This window comes from Primulina eburnea, unplaced genomic scaffold, assembly GCF_022965805.1.
Source record: "Primulina eburnea isolate SZY01 unplaced genomic scaffold, ASM2296580v1 ctg739_ERROPOS11973397, whole genome shotgun sequence".
NCBI lineage: Eukaryota > Viridiplantae > Streptophyta > Magnoliopsida > Lamiales > Gesneriaceae > Primulina > Primulina eburnea.
Genome location: NW_027331510.1, coordinates 2,736,442 through 2,760,986, shown reverse-complemented (window position 1 = coordinate 2,760,986; position 24,545 = coordinate 2,736,442). Strand labels below are relative to the sequence as shown.

General features: G+C 36.4%; 6 protein-coding genes across 7 annotated transcripts; 5 read left to right on the top strand and 1 right to left on the bottom strand.

Annotated features, from left to right (window-relative positions):
• Nucleotides 1–1,179: 1,179 nt before the first annotated feature.
• Nucleotides 1,180–3,047, top strand: LOC140822091 (heavy metal-associated isoprenylated plant protein 39-like). Its single transcript, XM_073182816.1, has 3 exons — nt 1,180–1,340; nt 1,724–1,799; nt 2,510–3,047. The coding sequence occupies exons 1-3, from the start codon at nt 1,335–1,337 to the stop codon at nt 2,902–2,904; spliced, it is 477 nt and encodes a 158-aa protein (XP_073038917.1). The 5' UTR covers nt 1,180–1,334; the 3' UTR covers nt 2,905–3,047.
• A 1,732-nt stretch (nt 3,048–4,779) lies between these two features.
• Nucleotides 4,780–7,542, top strand: LOC140822095 (UDP-D-xylose:L-fucose alpha-1,3-D-xylosyltransferase MGP4-like). Its single transcript, XM_073182820.1, has 4 exons — nt 4,780–5,432; nt 6,249–6,410; nt 6,594–6,809; nt 6,914–7,542. The coding sequence occupies exons 1-4, from the start codon at nt 4,944–4,946 to the stop codon at nt 7,121–7,123; spliced, it is 1,077 nt and encodes a 358-aa protein (XP_073038921.1). The 5' UTR covers nt 4,780–4,943; the 3' UTR covers nt 7,124–7,542.
• A 649-nt stretch (nt 7,543–8,191) lies between these two features.
• Nucleotides 8,192–10,277, top strand: LOC140821917 (uncharacterized). The gene is made up of 2 exons (XM_073182599.1): nt 8,192–8,763; nt 9,476–10,277. Exons 1-2 carry the CDS (start codon nt 8,390–8,392, stop codon nt 9,903–9,905), a joined length of 804 nt encoding a protein of 267 aa, XP_073038700.1. The 5' UTR covers nt 8,192–8,389; the 3' UTR covers nt 9,906–10,277.
• Nucleotides 10,278–10,757: 480 nt separating this feature from the next.
• LOC140821875 (hevamine-A-like) lies at nt 10,758–12,440 on the top strand. The gene has a single exon (XM_073182540.1). The coding sequence runs from the start codon at nt 11,462–11,464 to the stop codon at nt 12,356–12,358; it is 897 nt and encodes a 298-aa protein (XP_073038641.1). The 5' UTR covers nt 10,758–11,461; the 3' UTR covers nt 12,359–12,440.
• A 367-nt stretch (nt 12,441–12,807) lies between these two features.
• LOC140822041 (golgin candidate 4-like) lies at nt 12,808–20,839 on the top strand. Its single transcript, XM_073182764.1, has 15 exons — nt 12,808–13,220; nt 14,463–14,561; nt 14,890–14,982; nt 15,533–15,667; nt 15,985–16,114; nt 16,198–16,262; nt 16,719–16,886; nt 17,026–17,139; nt 17,348–17,476; nt 17,582–17,878; nt 17,958–18,023; nt 18,323–18,525; nt 19,494–19,548; nt 19,800–19,982; nt 20,241–20,839. Exons 1-15 carry the CDS (start codon nt 12,999–13,001, stop codon nt 20,547–20,549), a joined length of 2,268 nt encoding a protein of 755 aa, XP_073038865.1. The 5' UTR covers nt 12,808–12,998; the 3' UTR covers nt 20,550–20,839.
• Nucleotides 20,840–20,941: 102 nt separating this feature from the next.
• On the bottom strand, nt 20,942–23,888 carry LOC140822130 (uncharacterized). 2 transcript variants are annotated; one of them, XM_073182879.1, is made up of 6 exons: nt 23,662–23,888; nt 23,283–23,348; nt 22,459–22,533; nt 22,022–22,148; nt 21,692–21,817; nt 20,942–21,598 (listed from the first exon to the last, which is right to left on the bottom strand). In XM_073182879.1, exons 1-6 carry the CDS (start codon nt 23,817–23,819, stop codon nt 21,455–21,457), a joined length of 696 nt encoding a protein of 231 aa, XP_073038980.1. In that variant the 5' UTR covers nt 23,820–23,888; the 3' UTR covers nt 20,942–21,454. The 2 variants fall into 2 exon arrangements, with proteins under 2 accessions (XP_073038980.1, XP_073038981.1); XM_073182880.1 differs by having other exon boundaries at nt 20,942–21,549.
• Between the last annotated feature and the right edge of the window lie 657 nt (nt 23,889–24,545).

Sequence of the window (24,545 nt, the reverse complement as noted above, 5' to 3'; positions counted from 1 at the left end):
AAAATATCTTCATTGTATTCTGAGAGAAATTGTTTTTATATCTCTGTGGCTAAAGTGATGGAGAAAACATTTCTTAAATGAAAGCGTTGTAAACGTGTCTCGGAGTTCATTTATTTAGATTCGAAATATTCTCTCATCAGTTAATTGTGCCTGATTAATATGTCAAAATCTAATGTATATTTTTAGTACAATAATTAATCTATCAACTGGGGGAAAACTTATATTATAAACTTATATTTATAAAACTTCTACTTAAGTATAAATAAAGAAAATAAAACTTATTCTACGTAAATTTTAATTAAGCCAAAATTAATTGACCTCATCAGTTTAAATTAGTTTGAATAAATCAAAAAGCGTCCCAACAAGAAGATCATGTGAAGAATCATGAGAAGAGTTGGAAAACCGTCCAGTGTTCCGACAAAAAAATAAAGGAGATAATGTCTACAAATTTAAGTCTTCAATCATATTAGTTTTCGGTTTGTTTCAACCTGCCTGCCTGCACGGGCAATGAACGGCCCAGATCACTCCACATGAGTGATCCGGGTCCACCTTCATGTAAAAAAAAAAATTGATTCGGAAAAATTCGAGCAGTTGGATCGACCCTGCGGACAGTGCCCACAGAGATAGGTCGAGTGAACCTTAGTTTTCAGTCATTCAATTCAAGTACATTTTCTAGTATTCTAAACCTTCTCATAGTAGATTTCAGCCATCTTATTTGTTATATTTTCATGTTTTATAAATTCCAGCGATTTATTATAAAGATGAATTATGTGAGGAGTTTATGTTTCAATTTTCCATATTTTTTTTTAGTTTTGGTTGTTCATAACGCTGTATTTGTTCAAGAGATTATAAGTAATTGATCAAATTTAGTATTCATTGTCGTTTGAATTCTTAAAATTAGATTTTTATCATTTTCACACAAATTATAACACCTTATTCACCTATATTCTCAAAACAATTGTTCAAACATTTATATACACACACATATACATATATATATATATATATATATATATATATATATATATGATTTATCATCTTACTGTCAAAATATTATTTTCTGTCAAAATATTAATTGTATGTATGATTATTTAGCATTTTACTGTCAAAATATTATTTTCTGGTAATAATATAGTCTTCTTTTATAGTGAGGCCAGAACTATTACCCCTGTCGTTTTCTGGCGTTAGTCTTTCTATTTCTTCCCGGTCTCATTTTCGATCTTTTTAAGCTTTATTTGGGGCTTCTAGCCTCTTGTTTTTCTGAGCTACCTGCTCCTCAAGGCCTCTACTACATTTCTGAGGTAGAAAAATTATCTGAAAAGCCCACAAAGATAATGAAGGTTTGATTGCATTATTCTCCACTTTCTGTTCGGATTCTTCGTGGGATTTCTTCGTTTTATTTTGGGTTTTCTCTTCTTTTATTTTTCTTTTTTTGTGCACGCCAGAGTTTAAAAGAATGGTTTTTTTCCCATTAAAGATTGTTACCTTTTGGTTTGATGTCATGCAGTGTACATTATCGTCGATTCCCTTGACAAATTTTTCGCGTGCTAGAAATTCTGTGAATCTATATATAGTTTCTAGTTTTTACCGGTCGTATAAAGCTATGTATTGTTATTTCTTGAGTTCTTTTTTTTTTTTTTTTGTATATGTTCTGTTATTGTGGAGTTTTGTTGTTCATTTAAAAATGAAACTTTTTTGGTATCTGGTTTATATTTTGTTGCAGAAATTCGTGTTGAGGTTGGATTTGGCAGACGCGGAAGACAAGAGAAGGGCTTTGAAGACTGTGTCCACTCTTGCAGGTATTTTAAAAGTCTTCTAGATCTTTATTTTCTCTTTTACAAATCTGTGTTTTGACTATTGACATTCACATCTCTAAGCATGTCTTTTTATTTACTTCGTGTGATCACTCATTATTTCAACAAAGGGTAGTTATCTTTATGGAAAGAGGTCGTTCTTGTCGAGTTTTTCTTTATTAAGATTTTCGTTTAGTTAGCTTGTATGCATTGGAGTGATATATAATAGGTCTGTCTGTATGAACAACCTCAAATTGACAGCCATAACTAGAATTTGTACGTGATGATGCAAGATTATGTAAAATCATTGATCTCAACTTATGCTGACGGTAAATTTGAAAAATGTGTGCATCCATTGTTCACGTGTTTTATACACCACACTTTTAAGTTAGGTGTGGTGCTGGTTGCATTTACTACTGTTGGATCTCGTCAGTTTGGTATCTGTCTCCCGTGATCTTCCGATGTTGTACCTTGAAGACACAAATAAGTTGTTGGGTCGTAGTCGTAATAATTTTTCTCACCGTACCGATTTGATTGTCTACGTGGGATAGATTTGAATACTTGTACGTAGTTTGGCGTAACGTATGGTTTTAAAATTCAAAGTATAATCACACTGCCGATAATTGTACTTTTCTGTGTCAACGACCATCGCTCGATCTTGCATATGTGATGATACTCAGTCATCACTAGAAACTTTTGGAGCATCTTTTTTGTAGGCATTGATGAAATCAGTATCGACATAAAAGGGAAGAAACTAATAATAATCGGGACAGTCGACCCCGTGACCGTGGTTAGCAAACTGCGCAAAAAGAATTGGCCGGCTGACATAATCTCTGTTGGTCCAGCCAAAGAACCGGAGAAAAAGCCGGAGGAGCCAAAGAAAGAAGAAGCTAAGAAAGAGGAGAAAAAGGACGAGGCCAAGAAAGAGGAGCCAAAGGATGAAGCAAAGAAAGACGAGCCCAAGAAGGAAGGCGAAAAGAAGGCTGAACCCGAACCCGTCCTCGGCACAATAATGCCATACAGACCGTATTATCCCCCGATCAACACATACTACTATATGCAGCAGCACCGCAGTATGGAAGAGAATCCAAATGCTTGTGCTATCTCGTAAGCGATTTTGCGTTTGGTATCGGGCTGATGCAACTACAGCTCAACCACTTAGTAATTTAAATTTCATCCTGCTTTGTACTAGAGAATTTCAATTTGGAGTGTGTATATTATAAATACTGTGCTAATCATTCTTGGTTTTTAGTATCGTAGACTCATGCTTCGCTGGAAAGTCGAAGTTGCGTACGATTCTTGGTTTCTTTTGTTTATTATTGGCGTTTTGCAAATGGATGGAATACTTTCCATTTGTTTCCTTTAAGTAGACATATAATTTTAATTTATAAGAATAAAATACTAATCGATACTCTGTGGATGAGATCCTGGTCCATCCCTAGCTCAAATGGAGGACATGCACATCAAATGCTTATCTACTATAAATATCAGGTTTGAGTGTTTAATTCATTCATTCATATTATTATTTTCAGCAGCACTCTTAGCTGCTCTCATCTTATATCCTCAGTCTCTGACTTGAGCGTCAGAGGGGCGTGAGTATCACTAATATAAAAATAATTTAGAATGATGATGTATCTTTACAACGGGATATTTTGTTTCAAACTCCATGATTACACAAGTGGTGATTTTCACGTAATAAACACTTGGACAGATTTCAAGCCTCCCATGTATCCTTTTCGTGAAACTTTGGCCTAACTCCACAAAGGGTTATGTACAAAATAGTCGGTCTTGTAGGGCATACACGGAAAAAATGGAAACTTGGTTGAGGATTTGAGGTCCCCAAAAGATTTAAGGTTATAAAAAAATTATTATCAATCTTTTTTTTTTGTCCGCATTTTGTGAAAGATAATGACCTAAGATTCCATTTCAATAATATAATAATATAATTGAAGGAGACAAGGCCATCTAAATTTCAGAGTGACACATCATATCTAGTCATTGACAAGATATACCACCAATTTGTGAAGTCAATGGAAATAGTGTGAAATTATATATATTATTTGAATTGAGGCGGAGATTTATTATGAATTGAGTCCTCAAATTTATGACCTTAATGTCAAACCATTTGTAATATGAAATATAATTTAAGATTTATTAATAAAACAATAAGAAAGTTTGTTCGGCTTATTTACTCGTACTAATTCAGGTCTAAACTTAAATCATACACCATAAACAATTTGGAACAGATTTCTTGTGAGATGATATCACGAATCTTTATCTGTGAGACGAGTCAACCCTACCGATATTCACAATAAAAAGTAATATTTTTTTCATGGATGACCCAAATAAGAGAGTCGTCTAACAAAATACGACCCGCGAGACCGTCTCACACAAATTTTTGCCTAAAATTTAACTTACCTTTCACCCTAGCTGCAAATGTAAATTACTAATCTTTGATGAAAAAGTTTTTTTTTTATTTTAAAAATAGAAAACGTGATTCGATGAATTATTTGCCCTTTTGGAATGAACATGGAGTTCAAACAATTCATTATATTTTCTAAGTTTTGGTCTGTTTTTCCATCGCCCACTGAATTTAGTCAATGCGGTAGACAATTGAGAACTTTCCTCCTTTATTACTTTTTGTTTATATAAAAAGAAAATCTCTGTTCATTTATTTATTAGCAAACCACCTTTAATTTACGTACCATTTTAATCTTTAGATACGATGGCGATGCTCTACCAATTATCTTTGTTGTTACCTATTTGGGTTAAAAATAAAATCTGAAGCCAATATGAAATTTTGACTAATGTGGATGATTCACTTTGTGGGTTAAAAGTAGTCTGGACCCAAATGAAATGAGCTTGTTTGTGATTAGTACAAGAAATTATTGGGCTGGAAATGAGCAAGAAGAGAACCCAATGGAAGCAGCCCATAGTAAAATTCAATTAGCCATTCAGTCTCAGCCCATTACCAATTGGAAATCTCCGTTTCGTCTCCAATTCACCTCGTATTATTTCAAGCACCGATCTGATCACACCGTCTAGTGCGTGTCAGTGTGTGAACCACCCGTTCGGAGTTTGTCCATTTCAAAGCTTCCACACTGTAGAAATCTCAAATTTTATCGGAACGGAAGAGTACAAAACAAATAAATGTCATCACAATTTCTTCATCAAAGGCCGAATCAGAACACTTCTACGGATCGCCACCAATTATCCCATCGATCCCTGCAAAATTACCATAAACCCATATCCTCTGCACTTCTCAGCCGTACCGCCTTGCTCCTCCTCCTCGCTCTTCTGGTTGTTATCGGTGTACTATTCCCTCATATTCAGGCGCCATTTAGCTTTTTATCCTTGAATTCGAGCTCAAACTTGAAGTGGCATGACTACACCTTGGCCGATGCGGCGGCTCGAGTGGAAAAGGATAACACTTTGATCGTTTGTGCTGTGAGTGAGGCTTATTTGCCGTTCTTGCGCAATTGGTTGATTAGCATTGCGCGGCAGAGGCAGCAGGACAAGGTTTTAGTGATTGCGGAGGATTACGCTACTCTTTACAAGGTTAATGAGCGGTGGCCGGGGCATGCGGTTTTAGTGCCTCCTGCGTTGGATGCGGCGGCTGCACATAAGTTTGGGTCGGAGGTAGTTTATATGTGTATATATATTTTTGAGTGATTTGGAGATTGATACACTTTGCTTTTGGTGGAATAGCTTGTGCATTATTTGTAGGATTAACATTGACAAGTGTCTGGTACACTATCAGCTATAGGCGCTTTTAGTTTTTGTATCCCTGATCTTAAAATTGATACAGAATGCCGGTTACAATAAATATATTTTAAGGATTCTATCGTTGTCTTCAATTGGATAGTAATATACTGATAGGTGTGATTTCTTATTGTTCAGCAGTTGCTATTTGTAGTGGCCTAGTGCAACTTGCTAAGCTTAGGCTGCTAATTACTGATCATCTTTTGAATCATATGTGAATTATTTGAATTTTCTTTATAGAATTTCGATGCTTTGAGACAGATGATATCTGATATGATGTTTCTTTTTGCACAATTTTTCTATTTTTAGCGCAAACAGTTGCTGATGTAATTCTGATATGGTTGGTTGGGAAATTAATTGTTCATTTTATATGTGTATGGTTTGGTGCTTGTCTTCAACCATTGAAGTGTTAGTCACGAGTTGGTTTCAAATAAGTTTTTGTAAGGTTTGATTTAAGCAGCCAGTATTTTTGGACAAAGTTGTTCAAACATAGTAGCTGCAATCCTTTGTAAGATGCCTTTCTGATTTTTGGAGAAAGTGAGTGCTACAGAATAATTTTAACCTGTTGTATGGCGGACTGGATGGTGTAAATAAAGCCATTTTCCACCAATGTTTGTCTGCTTCTTCTAATGAGCAACTACCAGATGTGACAGTGCTTTCTTGTCGATAATCCCGGTTGATTTCATATTTCAGGGCTTCTTTAATTTTACCGCCAGAAGGCCCCGACATCTTCTGCAAATTCTGGAGCTCGGCTATAATGTCATGTACAATGATGTTGACATGGTCTGGCTGGCAGATCCGTTTCCTTATCTGAAAGGCGAGCATGATGTGTATTTCACAGACGACATGGCTTATGTAAGTAAGCTAGAATTGGTTATAAATTAAAATCATTTAATTTATTGCCAATCGATCTGTAACTCAAAGTCTGGTTCAATTGAAATCTAAAATATGATACTAGTTGAATTTGTTCTTTTCATGAATTTGTGCTCCTGATTGAACGATAAAAGATCCACTTTTTTCCGCTCTTTGAAATGTCAGGTGAAGCCTCTGAATCACTCTCATGACTTGCCACCTCCAGGGAAAAAGGGCCGGACTTACATTTGCAGCTGCATGATCTATCTGCGCCCCACAAGTGGAGCAAAACTTGTCATGGATAAGTGGATCAAAGAACTTCAGGCTCAACCTTGGTCTAAAGCCAAGAAAGCTAACGACCAACCTGCCTTTAATTGGGCCCTGAATAAAACTGCTGAGCAGGTAGGCATATAATGGGATTTTCTGTCACAGCGCAAATATGGGTCATGTCCGCTGCTCTGGGTTCCTTATTTCACTTGTGCATTATATCTGTGATATCGCTTTAGGTGGACTTATACCTGCTTCCTCAACATGCTTTCCCTACTGGAGGTTTATATTTCAAGAACAAGACGTGGGTAGAAGAAACCAAGGGGATGCATGTTATCATACATAACAACTATATAGTTGGTTTTGAAAAGAAGACTAAACGATTCCAAGATTATGGCCTTTGGTTGGTGGATGATCATGCTTCTGAGTCTCCACTTGGCAGACTATAATGAGTTGGAGGGCTTTCCTTTCAACCTGAATCGATTATGTGAATAGTTTCACGGAACAAAACACCCTTTCTGAATTTTGGAAATGGCGACTCCAAGTCAGAGGACTCATCCAACTCTGTGGTTCGTCAGTCAATCCGGCATGAGATTTATCTGATTTTGGTATTCATTCTTTTGTGGGTTGATGAGATTATACATTTTTTATCATTGCCCTGTCGCTATTGGAGCCCATAAATTTGGAATATATGGTGGTGGTTGTCTGTGAACATGCACAATTTTTGTGGTTTATGTTAAATGTAACCGAAATGTAAGTAAGTTTGGACAAAAACTGTGCGTGCTGAATCCCCGCTGCTTGTCATATACATGTCCATCTATTTGTGTGAAACACAACTTGAAACCAATATTTTTAAGATAAAAGTATATGAAGCACAAGACTCTTTTCTGCAACATCGATTCATTTCTGCAGTTGGTCTGAATGGCATATTCATAAAAGAGTGGTTTCATGTGAGATTGTCTCACGGATCTTAATCTGTGAGACCGTCAACTCTACCCATTTTCACAATAAAAAGTAATACTCTTAGCATAAAAAGTAATATTTTTTCATTGATGACCCAAATAAGAGATCCGTCTCACAAATACGATCCGTGAGACCGTCTCGCACAAGTATTTGCCTTGATAAAAACATTTATATAGAGGGAAAAAATTATGAAATATATCAGTAAACAATAATCTAAGACAAAAACTTGTGTGAGACGGTCTCACAGGTCGAATTTGTGAGACATATATCTTATTTGGGTCATCCATAAAAATATTATTTTTTATGCTAAGAATATTACTTTTTATTGTGAATATGAGTAGGGTTGATACGTCTCACATATTAGTATCCGTGAGACGTTCTTATATGAGACCACTCATAATCTAAACGGGTTTTATAATTAATTAAATAATACAAAAATATATAAATTACCAAAATATCAAATAATTTTTTTAAAATAGTCTGTAATAAACTGGTCCCCGGCTTTTAATTGTTCAATTTATTATAAAATCTTTATTATTATGAATTATCCAAAAAAGCAAACTTATCCGCTACAAATTCTCCTCCTACCCCATTTCCAAGAATGATTCGCCCCCCTTTTCTCTCTCTTGCAGTCGGTATTTGCATCGCAGAATTACCGATTTTTAAAGCTTGAAGAGAAGAAAATGCCCATCTTTTGAAAATTATCGCACAAATTTGGATTGGATATATTTCCTTTACCTGATATCTAAAGAATGGCGCTTCTAATCCCCTATCCGGAAATATTTTCATCAGTTGGTATCAGACGAGAAAATCAGTCATCGATTGCTCAGAGTATCAAGAGTAGGAATTCTAGGATTAGGGTCTTTTCTAGTGTTAGGGATTTGGAAAAGGGTTCTGCTCAGACTTTGGATTTGAGGGGTAAATACGTGGATAGTGTCGGGTGGTTGCACGGAATTTTCTCCTCTCAGATAAAGCAGAGTGAAACCGCGCCTTTTCCTTCGAGGAAGAGTGAGGATGAGGAAGAGGAGAGGCGGAACTATTATGTCAATATGGGTTATGCTATTCGGACCCTCCGAGAGGAATTTCCGGAGCTTTTCCACAAAGAGCTCAGCTTTGATATCTACAGGTTTGACGTTAAAGAAACTTTTTCATGCCTTTTGTTTGAAAAAAATATGCATAATCGAACAGTTTGTTACTTATGATGGCCATCTGTTTGCTTGTTCTGTAGTTTACTTTACCTTTGTTTATATTTTCGCTTCATTTATTGTTGATCCATACATTTGATTGAGTTGAAAGCTGTATGTGTTTTGTATAGATCAGTATTTTATGGCCAATTTGACTGATGCGAAATTTTATTGATTAATGCATGATATCGATGTAAAATTAAGGGAATGATTGGCTTTTAATTCCTTTGATTTAGGCTACTCAATGGTTTGAAACTGATATGCAATAATTTTATATCCGTGTATCACTCCAGTCATGCAGCTTTGGGTGTTCGAGTACACTGGTATGGATAAAGATTAATAATAGAGAGATGATTGGCTATTTAAACGTCTGTCAGTCTTGATTAGTTGGTTTCCTATTGAAAGTTTTTGATTGACCTCTTATAGTATAGTTTCCCCCACAAATTAAACACCAGTATATATGGAGAAGACGTGTCATAAGTTTATTCTACTCGGAGTATATTAAAGGGCTTAGGATTGGAAATATGGATGTGTTTTTCTCAGTTATGATTTAATTCTGCTATATAATTTCATGAGGCTTGTTACTCTCACTTTGAAAGAGAAATAACAAGATTAAACTTCTCTAATTCTTCTTTCTTCTCCTTCATTGCATAGGGATGATATTGTGTTCAAAGATCCATACAACACTTTTGGTGGTATAGAAAACTACAAGTCAATCTTCTGGTCGTTGAGATTTTATGGAGGTATCCTTTTCAAAACCTTGTGGGTTGACATTGTAAGTGTCTGGCAGCCATCGGAGAACATGATAATGGTTCGTTGGATTGTTCATGGCATCCCACGAATTCCATGGGAGAGCCGTAGCCGGTTTGATGGGACCTCAGAGTACAAGCTAGACAAAAATGGGAAGATTTATGAGCACAGAGTTCATAATATTGCTCTAAATGGACCCCATAAATTTCAAGTGTTAGGAGTGGAGCAGATGATTCAGACAATAGGCTGCCCCTCGACCCCAAAGCCCACTTATTTTGAATTTTCATCCGCCTCGATGAAAAAATGTGCTATTACTGAAATTTCCAGTGAATGAATGTTGCTCTGAAAGATAATGAGACACATAGAGCTTGTTTGCCTTATAGGAGTTTTTGTCAGCATTCCAGTAGAAGAAACTGAAGTTTCCAACTTTCATCTTCTTGAGTGCTTATTCAAGCTGGGATTATACGGGACATCTTGTGCCTCTGTGGTAGATGTTGATCCGTGTGTTAATGGTGTCCTCCAGCTTATCTTGAGATGCCTTTCCAAAGCATCGTGCTCTGGGATTTCAATTTGTATCAAATTTTGTATGATGCTGACACAGTTCGAGTTTAAAAACTCGGGCATCTGTCAATAAATACTACGTAATGTAAATTTCCTGAATGGCGTATGAGCTGAGTAAACACTAAAGTCTTTCTGCCTTGGCTTATATCTTCTCAATAATGCATGTCTTGAGTAAAATAAATTATGAATTTCATGCTTTTAGGACATACATTTAACTTTCTAAAACCCTTTCTTTTATAACGTTACATCAAAAGAAAATCCTGCGAATTTTGGATGCCACTGTTTTGAGTGTGTTTTTTGTGGCTCTGTAAAGGTGTGCACTCAAGCTCTGAAACTTGACGAATGGACGCTTAGCCCATGGAAAGTTCATTAGGGAGCACAAACTTTCTTGGTGCACCTGTGCCTTAATCAAAAACCTTTCTAAGAATACTTCAAACGTGGAGATTAAATTTCAAATGAAATGCATGCTTGATATTAATAATTCACTTTCGATAATAAACTAATGAATATTTGTTTAATAAATATAAATAAACTAATGAATATTTGTTTAGTAAATATAAATAGTTTACAAGGTACATATTTGAGTCATTTGACTAATGATTTTTCCCCGTATAGTGTATTATACAATTATCCCTTAAGATATCCTATATCACCATGGTCTGTGTCGGAGCACCACCTCTAAGCTCCACGATACCAAGCGCATCGGACTTCTAATAACCACGACCACGAACCCGGATAACTCGGTATAGTACGAGCATCTGATATATGTTTAGTAACAAGAACACTTGTAGGCTTGTATTTTCAAGAGCTCCTAATTTCATTTTCAAAAAAGTAAAATCAGGTTTGTATTGGATGGGCTAGTTCCAGTCAACCATGCTCATCTAAATACCTCGCCTTCAAAATTTTTAGCCGGCCTTTATTTTAAAAAAATAAATTATTTGAGAATGATCTTGCGGTTAGATTGGCAAAATATTGAAGTCTGATAGCTGCTTTGGGTATATGTTGAATGACTCGTTATTATTTTAATCACAATCACTCGAATGAATTTAGATGTAAGAAAACAAACAGCAGCTAGAAGACACACACACACTTTTATAACACACAAAAGTTCAGCTTCTTTCTGAACTCCGTGTGCTTTAAAAATACGTGACCTTTCAGCCACGCACACTACCTGAAAGGCACAAAATTATGTGACAAAATATCAGCTAATCATACATTAGCATATTCTAAATCTCTTGCACTATAAGAAGCATGCACTGCTACAATAGTTCTGCACCAGAGAAACTCAATTAATCTACTGAGTTTGAATCTAAAGATCGATACCTTTTTATGGCTTCCAAGAAATCTAATATTGCAACTTTTCTTGCACTACTGATGCCAATGCTGGTGGCAGGTTCGGAAGCCGGACGAATCGCGATATACTGGGGTCAAAATGGGAATGAAGGTACACTCGCTGATACCTGTGCCACTGGAAACTATGAATATGTGATCTTAGCTTTTCTTGCATCATTCGGAAACGGGCAGAAACCAATGATCAATCTTGCCGGTCATTGTGATCCGTACAGCAACGAATGCACGGCTTTAAGTTCGGATATTAAATTATGTCAAGCAAAAGGAATCAAAGTTCTGCTGTCTATGGGAGGAGGAGCCGGTGGATACTCCCTTGTTTCCTCTGAGGACGCGAGGCAGCTTGCTACATACATTTGGAACAACTTTTTAGGTGGAAAATCAACGTTCCGGCCTCTTGGTGGGGCTGTTTTGGATGGAGTTGACTTCGATATCGAATCTGGAACAGGCCAACATTGGGATGAACTTGCTAGATATCTTTCAAGCTATAGCAAGAGAGGCAAGAAAGTGCACTTAACCGCAGCTCCACAGTGCCCGTTTCCTGATCAATGGGTTGGAGGAGCTTTGAAGACTGGCTTATTCGACTACGTTTGGGTTCAGTTTTACAATAATCCTCCTTGCCAATTCAATCCTCTAAATGCTACAAGTTTTCAAGAATCTTGGAAAATATGGACTTCTTCTATTCCTGCAACCAAGATCTTCTTGGGCTTACCCGCAGCACCTGATGCAGCTGGAACCGGATTCGTTCCTGTTTCTGATCTGATCTCGAAAGTGCTGCCCAAGATTAAAGGGTCTAAAAAGTATGGAGGAGTGATGCTTTGGTCCAAATACTATGATGATGAGAGTGGTTACAGCTCTTCTATCAAAAGCCATGTCTAGAATATATATAAATATGTAGATGCATATGCATGTGTGCATCGCTGTGATCTTTTTTCATATATTGAACTGATGTAAAGAGCTTATGTAATATAATTTAAAGTTTTCAGTGCATTTGTCTGTGCTTGTTGCTTGCATATCATCCATAGTTAGTTGTCTACTCCAATTATCAAAAAAATTTGAGTGATTTCGATACAAAATATTAAAATCCAATCCATCTCATCTTAGGAAATCTGTCTATGAATCTTGGGAATGGAACGTTGGCCGTTATCGACAAATAAGAAAAAAGCGATTGTTGAACGTTAATGGGCTGGAAACTTGAATAGAGCCCAATACTTAAATTTAAGCCTGACCGGGGATTACGTCTTCAGGCCCGTTTAGTTTTTTCTTTTTTCCTTTATTTATTTATTTATTTTTCACGTAGGCGTTAGGCAACCTATTCGTTTCACATGTTAATTAATAGATCTACCGTAAGATTAAACCCCCAAATCTAATTCATTTCATTTTCTAAGTTTTTTTCTCTCGATCCATCTTCACAATTCTCTTTGAGTTCGAATCCGAAACAATATCACCCAAAATATTCAGATATATATATGCAAGAGTAATATAGAAGGGCAATTTTGCCGTTGTACAATTTGATGCTATGTGGAGTTCTGTAGCCACTTTAAAGGAAAGTTTGAGTAAAATTGCGCTAGATGTTCACGAGGAGGACGATGATGAGCTCTCCTTGTATACTCCTCCCCGGGATCGATTGGAAAATAGCAATGGAGTTTCTGGGCGGCGAATTTCTCGCAATTTTAATCGTTCGGGTTCGCCGATGCATTCGCCAATCACCAATGGCTTTGACTCCCCTTATGATCATGAGGTAATCACGAGTTATTTTGGGTGGTATTTGTTTTGATTTAGCGAGGTTGTGTTTTTTCTCTGACTATTTTTAGTTGGGATCGTTTACTGTACTTTTTATTTTTCTTCTCCATCTAACAATTAATGTGATTTGAAATTTTTATTTTTCTATGGGCCCAATATTCAGAGGTTGAGCGGGATTCTTAGACTTCTTTATTGAAGGATGTTTCACAAAGCTAAACATTTTTTTGTGTCCGACTTGATATTGGGTGAGGTTTGCTTGTTTATGGCAATGTCTATCTATGCTAAAACCTACCATGATCTGGACATGAAGATAATGTCATCAAAATTTCCTGAATATGATTTTCATTCGTGGTCTTTGAAAATTACTTTTCATTGCTTAGTCCCTGGAAGAACTATGATACAAGTTGTAGTTGTGCACTCGAACATATGCATGCATATATCATGAGACTCTGATAACCTTCGCTTTATAGTGGCACAGGTATTTTTTTTAATCTGACTGGGTTTTCTTAGGACTTCTTATGCATTTACTAATTCAGCTGTGAACAAATACTTTTATAGAATCACAGGACTGTGGATTGGAATTCAGAAAGTCAGAACATATTTTAGTGTCAGTGATTGTAAAACTGGAGTCTGGCTTTAGTCTAATTTATTCAGGTCGAAGTTATCAGCTCTTGCTTGTTGAAAGGGGCCAGTTCCTGGTTTATTTTGTCCGCTAACTTCCGCATTCAAAACTGGTTTGATTAACTGGACATCTTCATGAGGATTATTGTAATTTGTAACCACAAATTTCAGTAAATCTGCCTGGTAATTGATGTGTTTAACTTGGCAATATTGCCATTTTCATGTCAGATGGCTATGAAACCAGTTGTTAATACCTTGATTAGTTTTTTTGAAACAGATGGCTTTTTGTATTTTTTACTATGGGTGGGTTGTGCGTATGCATCTAGTGAGTAATTAATCCGATCTGATATCAAACGAATAGGAAACATCAGTCTTAGTGCTGTTAGTAGTCTAACCTGCATGAAATGACTTCATTTTTTTTCTAACAGATTATACTTTTACACAATATTTTCAGCCGGATTGTGATTAAATTTCGAGAGAGGTGGGGTGGAGATAGTTTTATTACATTTGCCTTGAATTCTTTCGTTCATAAGGCTGGCTATATCGAGCAATTTTAGTTTCATCCAGCTTATGGTGTGACCAGCTGTGCTCCTTGATACATATTTTTCATCTCTTGCAGATTGAACGATACAAATCAGATATTAAAAGACTTAAGGAATCTGAGGCAGAAATCAAAGCTTTATCAGTTAATTATGCGGCTTTATTGAAGGAGAAAGAGGTTGTTTGTTTTCCCCTTACATTTATCCTCTCTTTCATTCAATTCTTTTGCTGAATAGGTTGAACTAAAGGATTTTTATAAGAAATAAAAATCAAAGGATAGCTTGCTTTCTATGGTCCTTTCTGACTTTTAACTAACTCTGGCCAAAACATTATTTTGTTGGATAAGTGCTGGTGAGAAAAAGTCTTAAATGATTTTAGTTCGACAAATTGCAGTTAGCCGGTTCCACAATGTTTTTGAATTTTTTGGCATAAATTATCTCTGTTTTATCAGCAAATTTATAAACAGGATTTGTGGCGGTCTCTTATGCTGTGATCTTAAATTACAGGATCAGATTTCAAAGCTGACTGAAGAAAATGGCTCATTGAAACATCTCCTTACTACAAACTCTGCTCTAAATGCAGCCAAAACTGTGCCTAAGGTACGCATAAAGGATTTAAGATGTGGGTTGAGACAGAAATATGTTAGTGGATTTGGATTTTGGTTTTAGATGAATGTAAAATAAGTTTTAGATTTAAATGTGTAATCTATATTGTTAATTATGAAATCTGTATTCACTGTACAGTGTACACCTTTTAATGATCATAAATTCTGTGAAGCAGTACATACTTCAGTCCTAGCACACATGTTTAGGTTCAATTGTGACTTCAATTTGGTCATGGAAAGCAGTTTCATGGAGTTTGAAACATAAGATTGATCACTTGGCAGAGGCGAGTGGAAGAGAGGCTGGCTTATGCTGATTTGGAAGTGGGGTATGGAATGTAGATGGTGAAACTGATGCAAGTCTGACTTGTGTTTTAGTGATAAATATAATGCTTTGGACATTGGCTTTGTTAGAATAAGTTGATGTTGTTAAGGCCTTCTAGTCGATAAACGGAATCGTATACATTATGTAGCAAATTTCTTGGTCTAAGCATATTTGGAAAAGGAAGATTTACCTTCTATAAGCTGATGTTTATGTAATTTTTCAGGGGAATGGCGATCTTTCTTCAAATCGCCATAATAAAGCTGCAGCAAAGATCCATTCTGCTGGAAGCTCACAAACCAATGGTGTTGTCAAAAAACAGGATGGACAAAGCAATGGAACCACTTCGACAGATGCAAAAGTAAGAGAAAAATGTTCTTTTCCAGATAGACAAGTCTCAGTCTTTCCTGGGATTGAGTGGCATCTGTTCTTCTATTCATGTAGAAGTCATTTTATTTCAGAGAAATGGCCGAAATCTTCACTTCACCCATGTTCTGCTTTTTGTCTTCATTAAATGCATATGATTTTTTCTCGTTGATGTTTTCCATGCATGTGGACTTTAAACTGGAAGATTTTGTTCCTCTTAAAAAAATTTGTCCCTTTATACAATCTATAATTTCCACAGTCCATCTTCCAACTGTGTGTGGACTTGATAATAGCTGTATTAATGCCTTCTAGGAACTCACAGATATGATGGAAGAAAATAGGGCAGTGATGAAAGCAACTCATGAAACACAAATGAAACAACTGGTGACACAACTTGAGAAAGAACGTGATGAATTGGCAAGTTTGCAGTTAATGTTACAAGGTATTTTTAAACTCTTTCAAGATCCAGCTCCGCTTCCATCTCAGCTTTCAATATTTTGGTTGATTTATTTCATCAATTCTCAGATGAGAAGAAGTTGAACGGATCTTTTCAGCAAGATCTGATCTCATTAAAAAGGCAAAATGATGAAGTGAGTTCCTTAGTTGTTTTCTTCTTAGTGGATGGCGATTGTGGTCACATGGCTCTTTCGAGTTAATTTATGTGTTATTTTAAGTCTGGTAATGTATCAACTGTTTGATACGTGTTGACATATTATATAGTAATGCTATGTTAATGTTGCTTATAACAGGATGATATCTCATCATATATCCTTTTACTAGGTTTGTGTCTGCACATCAGAAAAAAGGAAAAAGTATTTTAGTCTGTTTTTCCTATATATAGAATCTGTGTTCAACAGAATTTGTTGAAGTTATCCATGTTGGTAAATTTGGGGATTATTTTGCCGGTGATACTGATATACACTTATTTTTATGCAATCTACGTATCTGCATTAGGTCAGGCAGTTAAAACCATCAGAATTCTCCTTTTGCTCTTTTTATGCCTCATACTTTGTAGTTGGACTTGGTTAAATTGTCCTCATCTACAGATGTCAAAAGAGTTGAACGACACACATGAAGAGCTGAACAGGAAGATATCAGACATAGGACGATTGAAAACGGAGTTGCATAGAAGTGACAGAGAAGAAACCAATGACACAGTAGAGAAATTGAAAACTGTCATTTCCTCTTTAGAGAATGAAAAGATTATTATAAAGGTCGATATCTTATCATTTCTATATTTTTTTTGTGCATGTGTGTTCGATATACGTATAAGTGCCTATTTATGCTTCATGCATGTATGAATTTATATATATTCATATGCACCTTGGATTTAATAAATATTTTTCATGATAGAAAGAAAAAGATGAGTTAAAGGCTGCTTTAAAGGCAAATCATTCTTCTCTGTTCAACCAAAACATACCTGTTGATATAGACTCTTCAAACAAGCATCCCAGTAGCTCGAATGAGGTGGGTCATATTTTCCTTTTTCTGATGTTGATTATGATCTATTTTCTATTTTTCTTTTTAAGATTTGGCTTATAGCCCATAATTCATTTCATTTAGCTATCATTCTAGGGATTAGTATTTGAGCATTTACTTTCACTGCATTTCTCGTGACGTGCATTCATACTCTTTAATAATTTTGCACTTTAGTCTAAGAGGTAATACACGGCAGGCATTTTCCCACAAGGAAGAAATAGTGCGATCTATGCAGAAGCTGGAGAAAGATTTAAATGAAACACGCCGAGAAAGGGATAAAGCGGTAAAAGAATTGAGACGCCTTAAGCAGCACTTGCTGGAAAAGGTCTGACGCTGTTCCGCTTCTCTTTTTGGTGTCACGTTGTCTTAGTATCAAAATATCTATGATATAAGTGCTTATTTAAATTTGAGTGATAAAAAATATCCACAGGAATCCGAGGAGTCAGAGAAGATGGATGAGGACAATAAAATCATTGTGGAACTGCGAGAAGCCAATGAATATCAGAGAGTTCAAATATTACAATTGGAGAAAGCTCTGAAGCAGGCAGTTGGAAGTCAGGAAGAAATTAAAATGTCCAATATTAATGAACTTAAGAAGTCTAAGGAAATTATAGACGAGCTTAATAGAAAATTGACTAGCTGTAGGAGCACTATAGATGCAAAGAATGTTGAAGTTCTGAACCTGCAAACTGCCCTTGGCCAGTATTATGCTGAAATTGAAGCTAAGGTCAAACTTTGTTTTCATGGTTGAAATTAGATGAGAAAGGCAAAGAATATTATATGAATTGTGCATACTTTCTGTTTAGGAACGTCTTCGGCAGGAGTTGTCCATGGTTAAAGAAGAATCAGCTCGACTTTCTGAGATGTTGAAGGTATAATTTCTCAACTTCGTCACAGTTTTCGCCATCAGTGCACGTGTATCGAAGCTTTCAAATAATTTTTTTAGTCGTGATGTGTTTGAGTAACTTACAGTTCTATTTCATGTTTTTTGCATCTTGTAAATGAGATACACGACTGCTGAGCTTTGATATTTTAATCACGTTCTTTTGAAGTTCTCCAGCTTTCTCATACATGGCCATGAACATGATCTGGCTGCTTGGCAAGATGCATGTCCTTTTACATTGTTTCCAATTCAATTTAAGCCCTCATTTTCCCCTGTATCTGCTGTTAGGAAGCGTACCAACAAACAGAAGCATCAAAAAGGGGGAAGGAAGAGATATTAGGGAAGCTTTTGCAAGCTGAAAGAGTGGTTGAGGACCGAAATAACAGAGTTAAGAAGCTCGAGGAGGATAATGACAAACTGCGTCGAGCTCTCGAGCAAAGCATGACAAGGCTAAACCGAATGTCCGTGGACTCTGATTTTCTTGTTGACAGGTGAGCAACCTGATCTTTTCATTTATTTTTGTTCTAGATACCAAATGTGATCATTCTTTGTGATGCAGTATCTCTAGTCACGACTGTCTTTTATAGTGTCGCTCTAAAAGCTATCCATGTTAGTGTCACTGGAAGGACCATTAACCCAATTTGACTTCACTACCTGGTGGTCATCTGTATCACATTATACCTTCACGTGTAAGAAATCCAATCCCCAAGGCCTACAAAATTTCGTTAATCTTCAGTTTTCCATAGTTCTTAGGCTACGTTCACGTTCATCCTCTGCAGACATTGTCAACTGCTCACCCCCAACAAAAAAAATTCCCCAAACACATTTTTTTTCCAAAAAAGCCAGTCTCAAAAGTTGTTGGAAGCTTCTGAATACGCCTTTTTGATAAATTGTTAAACAAGGTACCCTTGGGGGGGGGGGGGGGTATCAACTAGCAAGCTGGTGGTGTCATCTTTGTGCATCCTGGCAATAACATTTCCAATCTCATCCAGAATAAATTTTAACATGTTCTCTGAACTGTACCCAAACGGTTTAGCATGTAAGCTGCCTCTGGGTTCTAGTATCATCAATGTTTAGAGGCAGGGCCAATACCATATGAACTTGTGCTCTCCATCTAGATCTACAATGCACCAAAGTGAACTTCCTTGCACTATATTGTTTTCGTTAAAGAAAATAGGAGATCGGTGGAAATATTGGAGCTCACTTTTTCTGCTTGTCTTGCCAACTGCCCTTCCCCTCCCTGATCGTTCAAATTTGAGAGCATGTTTTGACTATTCTGTGCCTCTAAAATGATCTTCAGTGTTATATATATTTATTTTTAAGACAGTCATGGATTGCCAATTTCATTATCATATGATATTTGAACTTGAATTAACACCGGTGATATAAATTCTAAAAAGTTTTGTATGAACTTTCCTTTGATTGGAAATAAGGAATATAACAAATGATCTTATTGCAGGCGCATTGTAATTAAATTACTGGTGACATATTTCCAGAGAAATCACAGCAAAGAGGTACAGTAACTGATCTGGAGGATGTAGAAAGCTCAACTAGAAACTAAAGCTACTTAAAAATCATCATCAATATTTCGAGTGATCCTGTTCTAGATCTGTTAAGAATCATTAATACCTAATCAAACATTCATCTGAAAGCTCATACCCGTCTCATTCCATATGTGGAATATCTTATTGACAGTTTATATAATGCATGAGCAAGAAGTACCGGTCTGCCATCCGCGGTAATCTGTACGTACCCATTGTTTCAGGTTCTCGATCTAATGGTTCGCATGCTGGGATTTTCTGATGAAGACAAGCAAAGGATAGGCATTGCGCAGCAAGGAGCTGGCAAAGGTGTAGTCCGGGGTGTGCTGGGTCTTCCTAGTCGACTAGTTGGGGGCATCTTGGGTGGCAGCTCTGCTGAAGCTTCTACTGCAATGTCAGACGACCAGGTCTTTCTCACCACTCCTTTCTCTAAATTCTCTTGTTTTTTGATACAGGTTTGTATGCCTTGTATAGCTTACCTTCTCAACTTCCAAATTTGGTCGATAGGGATAACGAAAACAAATTACATTCCCTACTCCATTCCATCCAAAAAACTAGACTTCATAGCTCTCTAGTGAACATGGATTACTTCATTTAACGAATGCTGGATTCTCCATTATTCTTCCACCAAATTTCTAAAATAATTTCTGGACACTTTTATTCAGTCATTTGCAGATCTATGGGTGGATTTTCTCCTTAAAGAAAATGAAGAAAAAGAAAAAAGGGAGACTAACAATGGATCAGAGCGAGATCAACACGAAGGAAGTCCCCAAGCCGCAAACAGAAATTTACATTTACCCAATTATAATAGTGGGAATTCCTCCACTATGTCAAGTACCGCAAGACCAAGCTCTTACATCAACCAAAACCAAGTGCACCCTTCGTTTCACGGGAATTTCTTGCATCGTGAACCTTCTGATTCGGAGTTTTCTACTGTTCCTCTCACCTCATCAGAAACAATTTTCAGAACTTAAAATAACGAGGTATTGATAATGAATGGAATTGTGACTGTAAATACTCAAAAAGTATAGATTTTTGATAATACCCCTTGGGTAGCCATATTTTGTTCTTTCGATTCTTTTGTCCGATCTGTTGGATTAAAGAGATTCATTCCTGTGTAAGTTAGTCACTTAGGCACTGTATATTCTGATTAGTGATTGCTGGCAACTGCTGGATAAGACATTTGAAGTGGACTCTTGTCGCTTTGAACCGTTGTAAGGAACAAAATTTTAATATGTTTAAGAATTTAACGTTGTCATACTTTGTACAAATTGGTATTTGATTTTCTCGTGCTTGAAGTAATTTCATTCATAGTATCGCCGATGCTTTTATTAACTATTCAAAATTTCATGATATCTAGTCAAAGTACAATCAAAGGCAGGTTTATAGTTTACCAGCTCAAAATTTCTTGCTGATTCGGAAGCTTGAATTTGTCATAGATTATTTAAATAAAAAATATGCATGGGGCAAGGAGAGACAGCTCTTGTTCATACACGCCGTCATCAACAAAACATCATGACCAAAACTTAAAACTTCATATATGGCAACAAGAAAAGGCCTTGCAAATATTATCGAGTTCGAAAGGGAGAAGCAGCAGCATTAATGGAGAAAGAACCAAAATATAGAATAAATTTATCATATTTAACGAAACAACTACGTACGTAGCCTTGAAAGTGGGGCTCTCGTCAGGCCTTGGAATTAACTACTTCTGCGTGCATTCTTTCTTCTGCCTAAAAATCCTATAGTCAGCTTACAAAAATTCTTCAACTCTTGATTTTCACAACCATCTATATGGAATACACTGGAAAAATATGAAGTCACGCATCGGTAATCGATTTCAAGAAGTAAATCGAACCACGGTAGTGAAAGGCAAAATGCATCAGCTGATTATCATCTTGTTAAGGTATTCGGCATGCTCCGGAAAATAATTTAGTAGTTCATCCTTTGTCACCCAAACAAAATCTTCGCATTTTCCTATATTTAACTTGTTTGTAGCAATCACTTGAGATTTAAAAAAGAATCGCTGCCAAGATTGTAGGAAATATTAAACAAGATAACCTACATAATGCTAAATGAGTCTATGTCTAGAGAAGTCTTCGTTTAAACAGGACATTACCTTAAGAGAAGGATCGTCCTGATTATTCTCTGGAGGTTGTATGATCATATGCCCCATTGGAGCATTTCCAACAAAATATGTATGGGAAAGATCTCCTAGCACAGATTTTAAGGCAGATTCTGCACACTGCAAACGTTTGGATTATGTTAACCTTTTCCACTTGGCACAAATGAGAAAACTTGACAACCAAAATAATCTCTTAGCTACTATTTTTGAATATTTTTTCACCCTATTCCTCAACTAATAAAATGATTTGTAATTTGTTCCTCAAATCAAATCATCTAACCCAAACTCAGCCAGCATATTGTTCATAGTTGAAAGCCAAATTACCCTGCGTAGTGTCTGTTCAGACTCATAAACCTTTTCAGGAAAATGCCAGACAGGATTCCCCGTAGAACCATTGGCAGTACCAAAAAGGAGAAGATAGAGTCTCTGATCAAGTGCTCTTTGCAGTGACCTACATGAAAATAGTTCATTTTCATTAATACAATGGTATCTGGGCATAAAAAGTGGATAACACAAATGAAACTTCTCAGTATGCTTTTATACCAAGAGCTATGCATTTCTTTAAAACAAAAACATGCAGACGTAATTAAAGAAAAAGAAGATAAAGGATTTGATCATCATGGTATTAAGTTGCCTTGTAACTTGATCCGAGAATCTGAATGAAAATTATTTAACGAAAACGGAATAAAATGAAAGGTTTAGTTCATGTTCCCAGAAAAATAAAAAAGAACTGATTGTCAAATAATAAACGACAAATATACCTTTTATCATTATTTTCGTCAGCCTCAGTGATCCGTGAAGCTGGTGTATAGTCAATTTGATAATCTCCTTTTCCCCTGTATATAAGCATTATTTTCACAAATAAAAAACCTCACAGAGAATACTAGAGTGAATAAATGAATTAACCACATCCGAATTTGATAAAGAAATAATGCTTCAGGCAAAACTGTGATTATTTCATTGCATTTTTTCAGCCAGATATACATGAAAATTATAGAGTAACCTAAAAAACAGTAGAAGAAAAGACTAGGGATATGAAGATGCTTATAGGATGGCATATACGAGAGGCACGAGGTAAATGACCAAAAAGGAATGAAACAACGAACTAGGCAGAGGAAGGCCAATCAAATAGTTTTTGGTGCATGATAATGGGTTACATGAGTCAAACATATGATAGGCAGAAAATATGAATCACATTACAGCATAGGTTGTCTTTCCACTTTCCATAATTCTCTGGAGAAATATAAAAACATTATCATAGATCCCCGATTTAAGAATAGCTATTGACTATGATTAATCACAATCAATAGATGTTCCACTTCACTATGAATAGAGATATGGAATTTATGCATACGACTGTGTCCCTAAATGCTCAGAATGGCAGGAAACATCTCGTATCGGATGGTTAAACTTTTAGGCAGAGGGAATGCAACAGCCGACAAGAGATACAGTGGGTTACTTCCCGTCTGTTAATACTAGTCATCAAGGCACATAGGAAGAGATGTCACAAATGTACAATGTATTTGTTAATAGACACGGACACGAACCAATCAAAAAGGAAAAAAGAAAAGTAAAAAAGGGTTACCTGGCATCAGATTTTTTCAAGAAAGCTTCAGGGTATTCCCGAAGATATTGCTGTCTCCATCGGAACCTGGACATGTATCCAACGCATCACAAACTAATGAAGAAAACAACCATTTTTAAAAAAAAATCATACATAAGCCAATAATAAATATGCTTATGTTGCTGATTAGAAAAATATTCAATATCATATTTGCTCATTTCTCCCAAAAACAAAAGAAGCAATGCATTCATTTATCTTCCCCGACTCCCCTCCAAATAAAATGAAAAGGGACAAAGTTCCAAATAAGGCATCTCCCCAAATAGTTCAACACATTTCCTACAATCACATCCTTTGCCTCAAAGTTTAAAACAGATCGCTAGGCATAAAAAAAAATGCTCACGAGAATTCTTGAAATGCATAGACAACGGGGTTGATTTTGGGAATGACAACCGGAAGCCTCTCAAACAGCACAGACGCTACGATCTTCTCATCGCCACTTTTGGAACAAAACCCTCGATTTCTTGTCAGCAGCTTCCCATACAACGTCGTTCTCTGCATCTTCCACACCGCGAGCAGAAGAAGTCGGAGCTAAATTTTAGTCTCTATCGTTGTAGAAGATGGGGCATAATCTCAAGTAACGGGCTTCTATAGCGGTGATTAGGAAAAATGACGAGGCCCATATATTCTTATTTAATGGGTCTCTTCTTGCTGTGATTGTAGGCGGAAAAGAGAAGGCCCCACAATCTCGAGTAACAGGCCTCTATTTTCATTGATTATAGGCCTCAAATGAAGGCCCGTGATCGCAAGAAATGGGTCTTGCTTTGAAGTCCAAATGATAAAAAGCCCATAATCTTTAGTAATGTACCTCTGTTTATTGATTATAAGCCCAAAGTAGAAGACACATAATCTCGAGTAATGGGTCTCTGCTAGCATTGTTATAGGCCCAATTGGTAAGGAGCATTTTATCGTTTACTGAATTGAATGTCTACTTGTATTGATTGTGGGCTCAAATAAGATCGTCCATACTATCCAATAGTTGGTCTCTACTTATAGGACCAAATTAGAAGGCCAATAATCTCGAGTAATGGGCCTCTGTCAAATAATGGGTCTCTGCTTGTATGCACAAATGATTGGCCCAAATGAGCAGGCTCATAATCAAAATAATGGGGTCCTTGCTTTTATGCCCAAATGATTAGGCCCTTAATTTTGAGAAATGTGCCTCTCTTGCATTGATCATAGGCCCACATTGGAAAGGTCATAATCTCTAGTAATGGGACTGCTTGC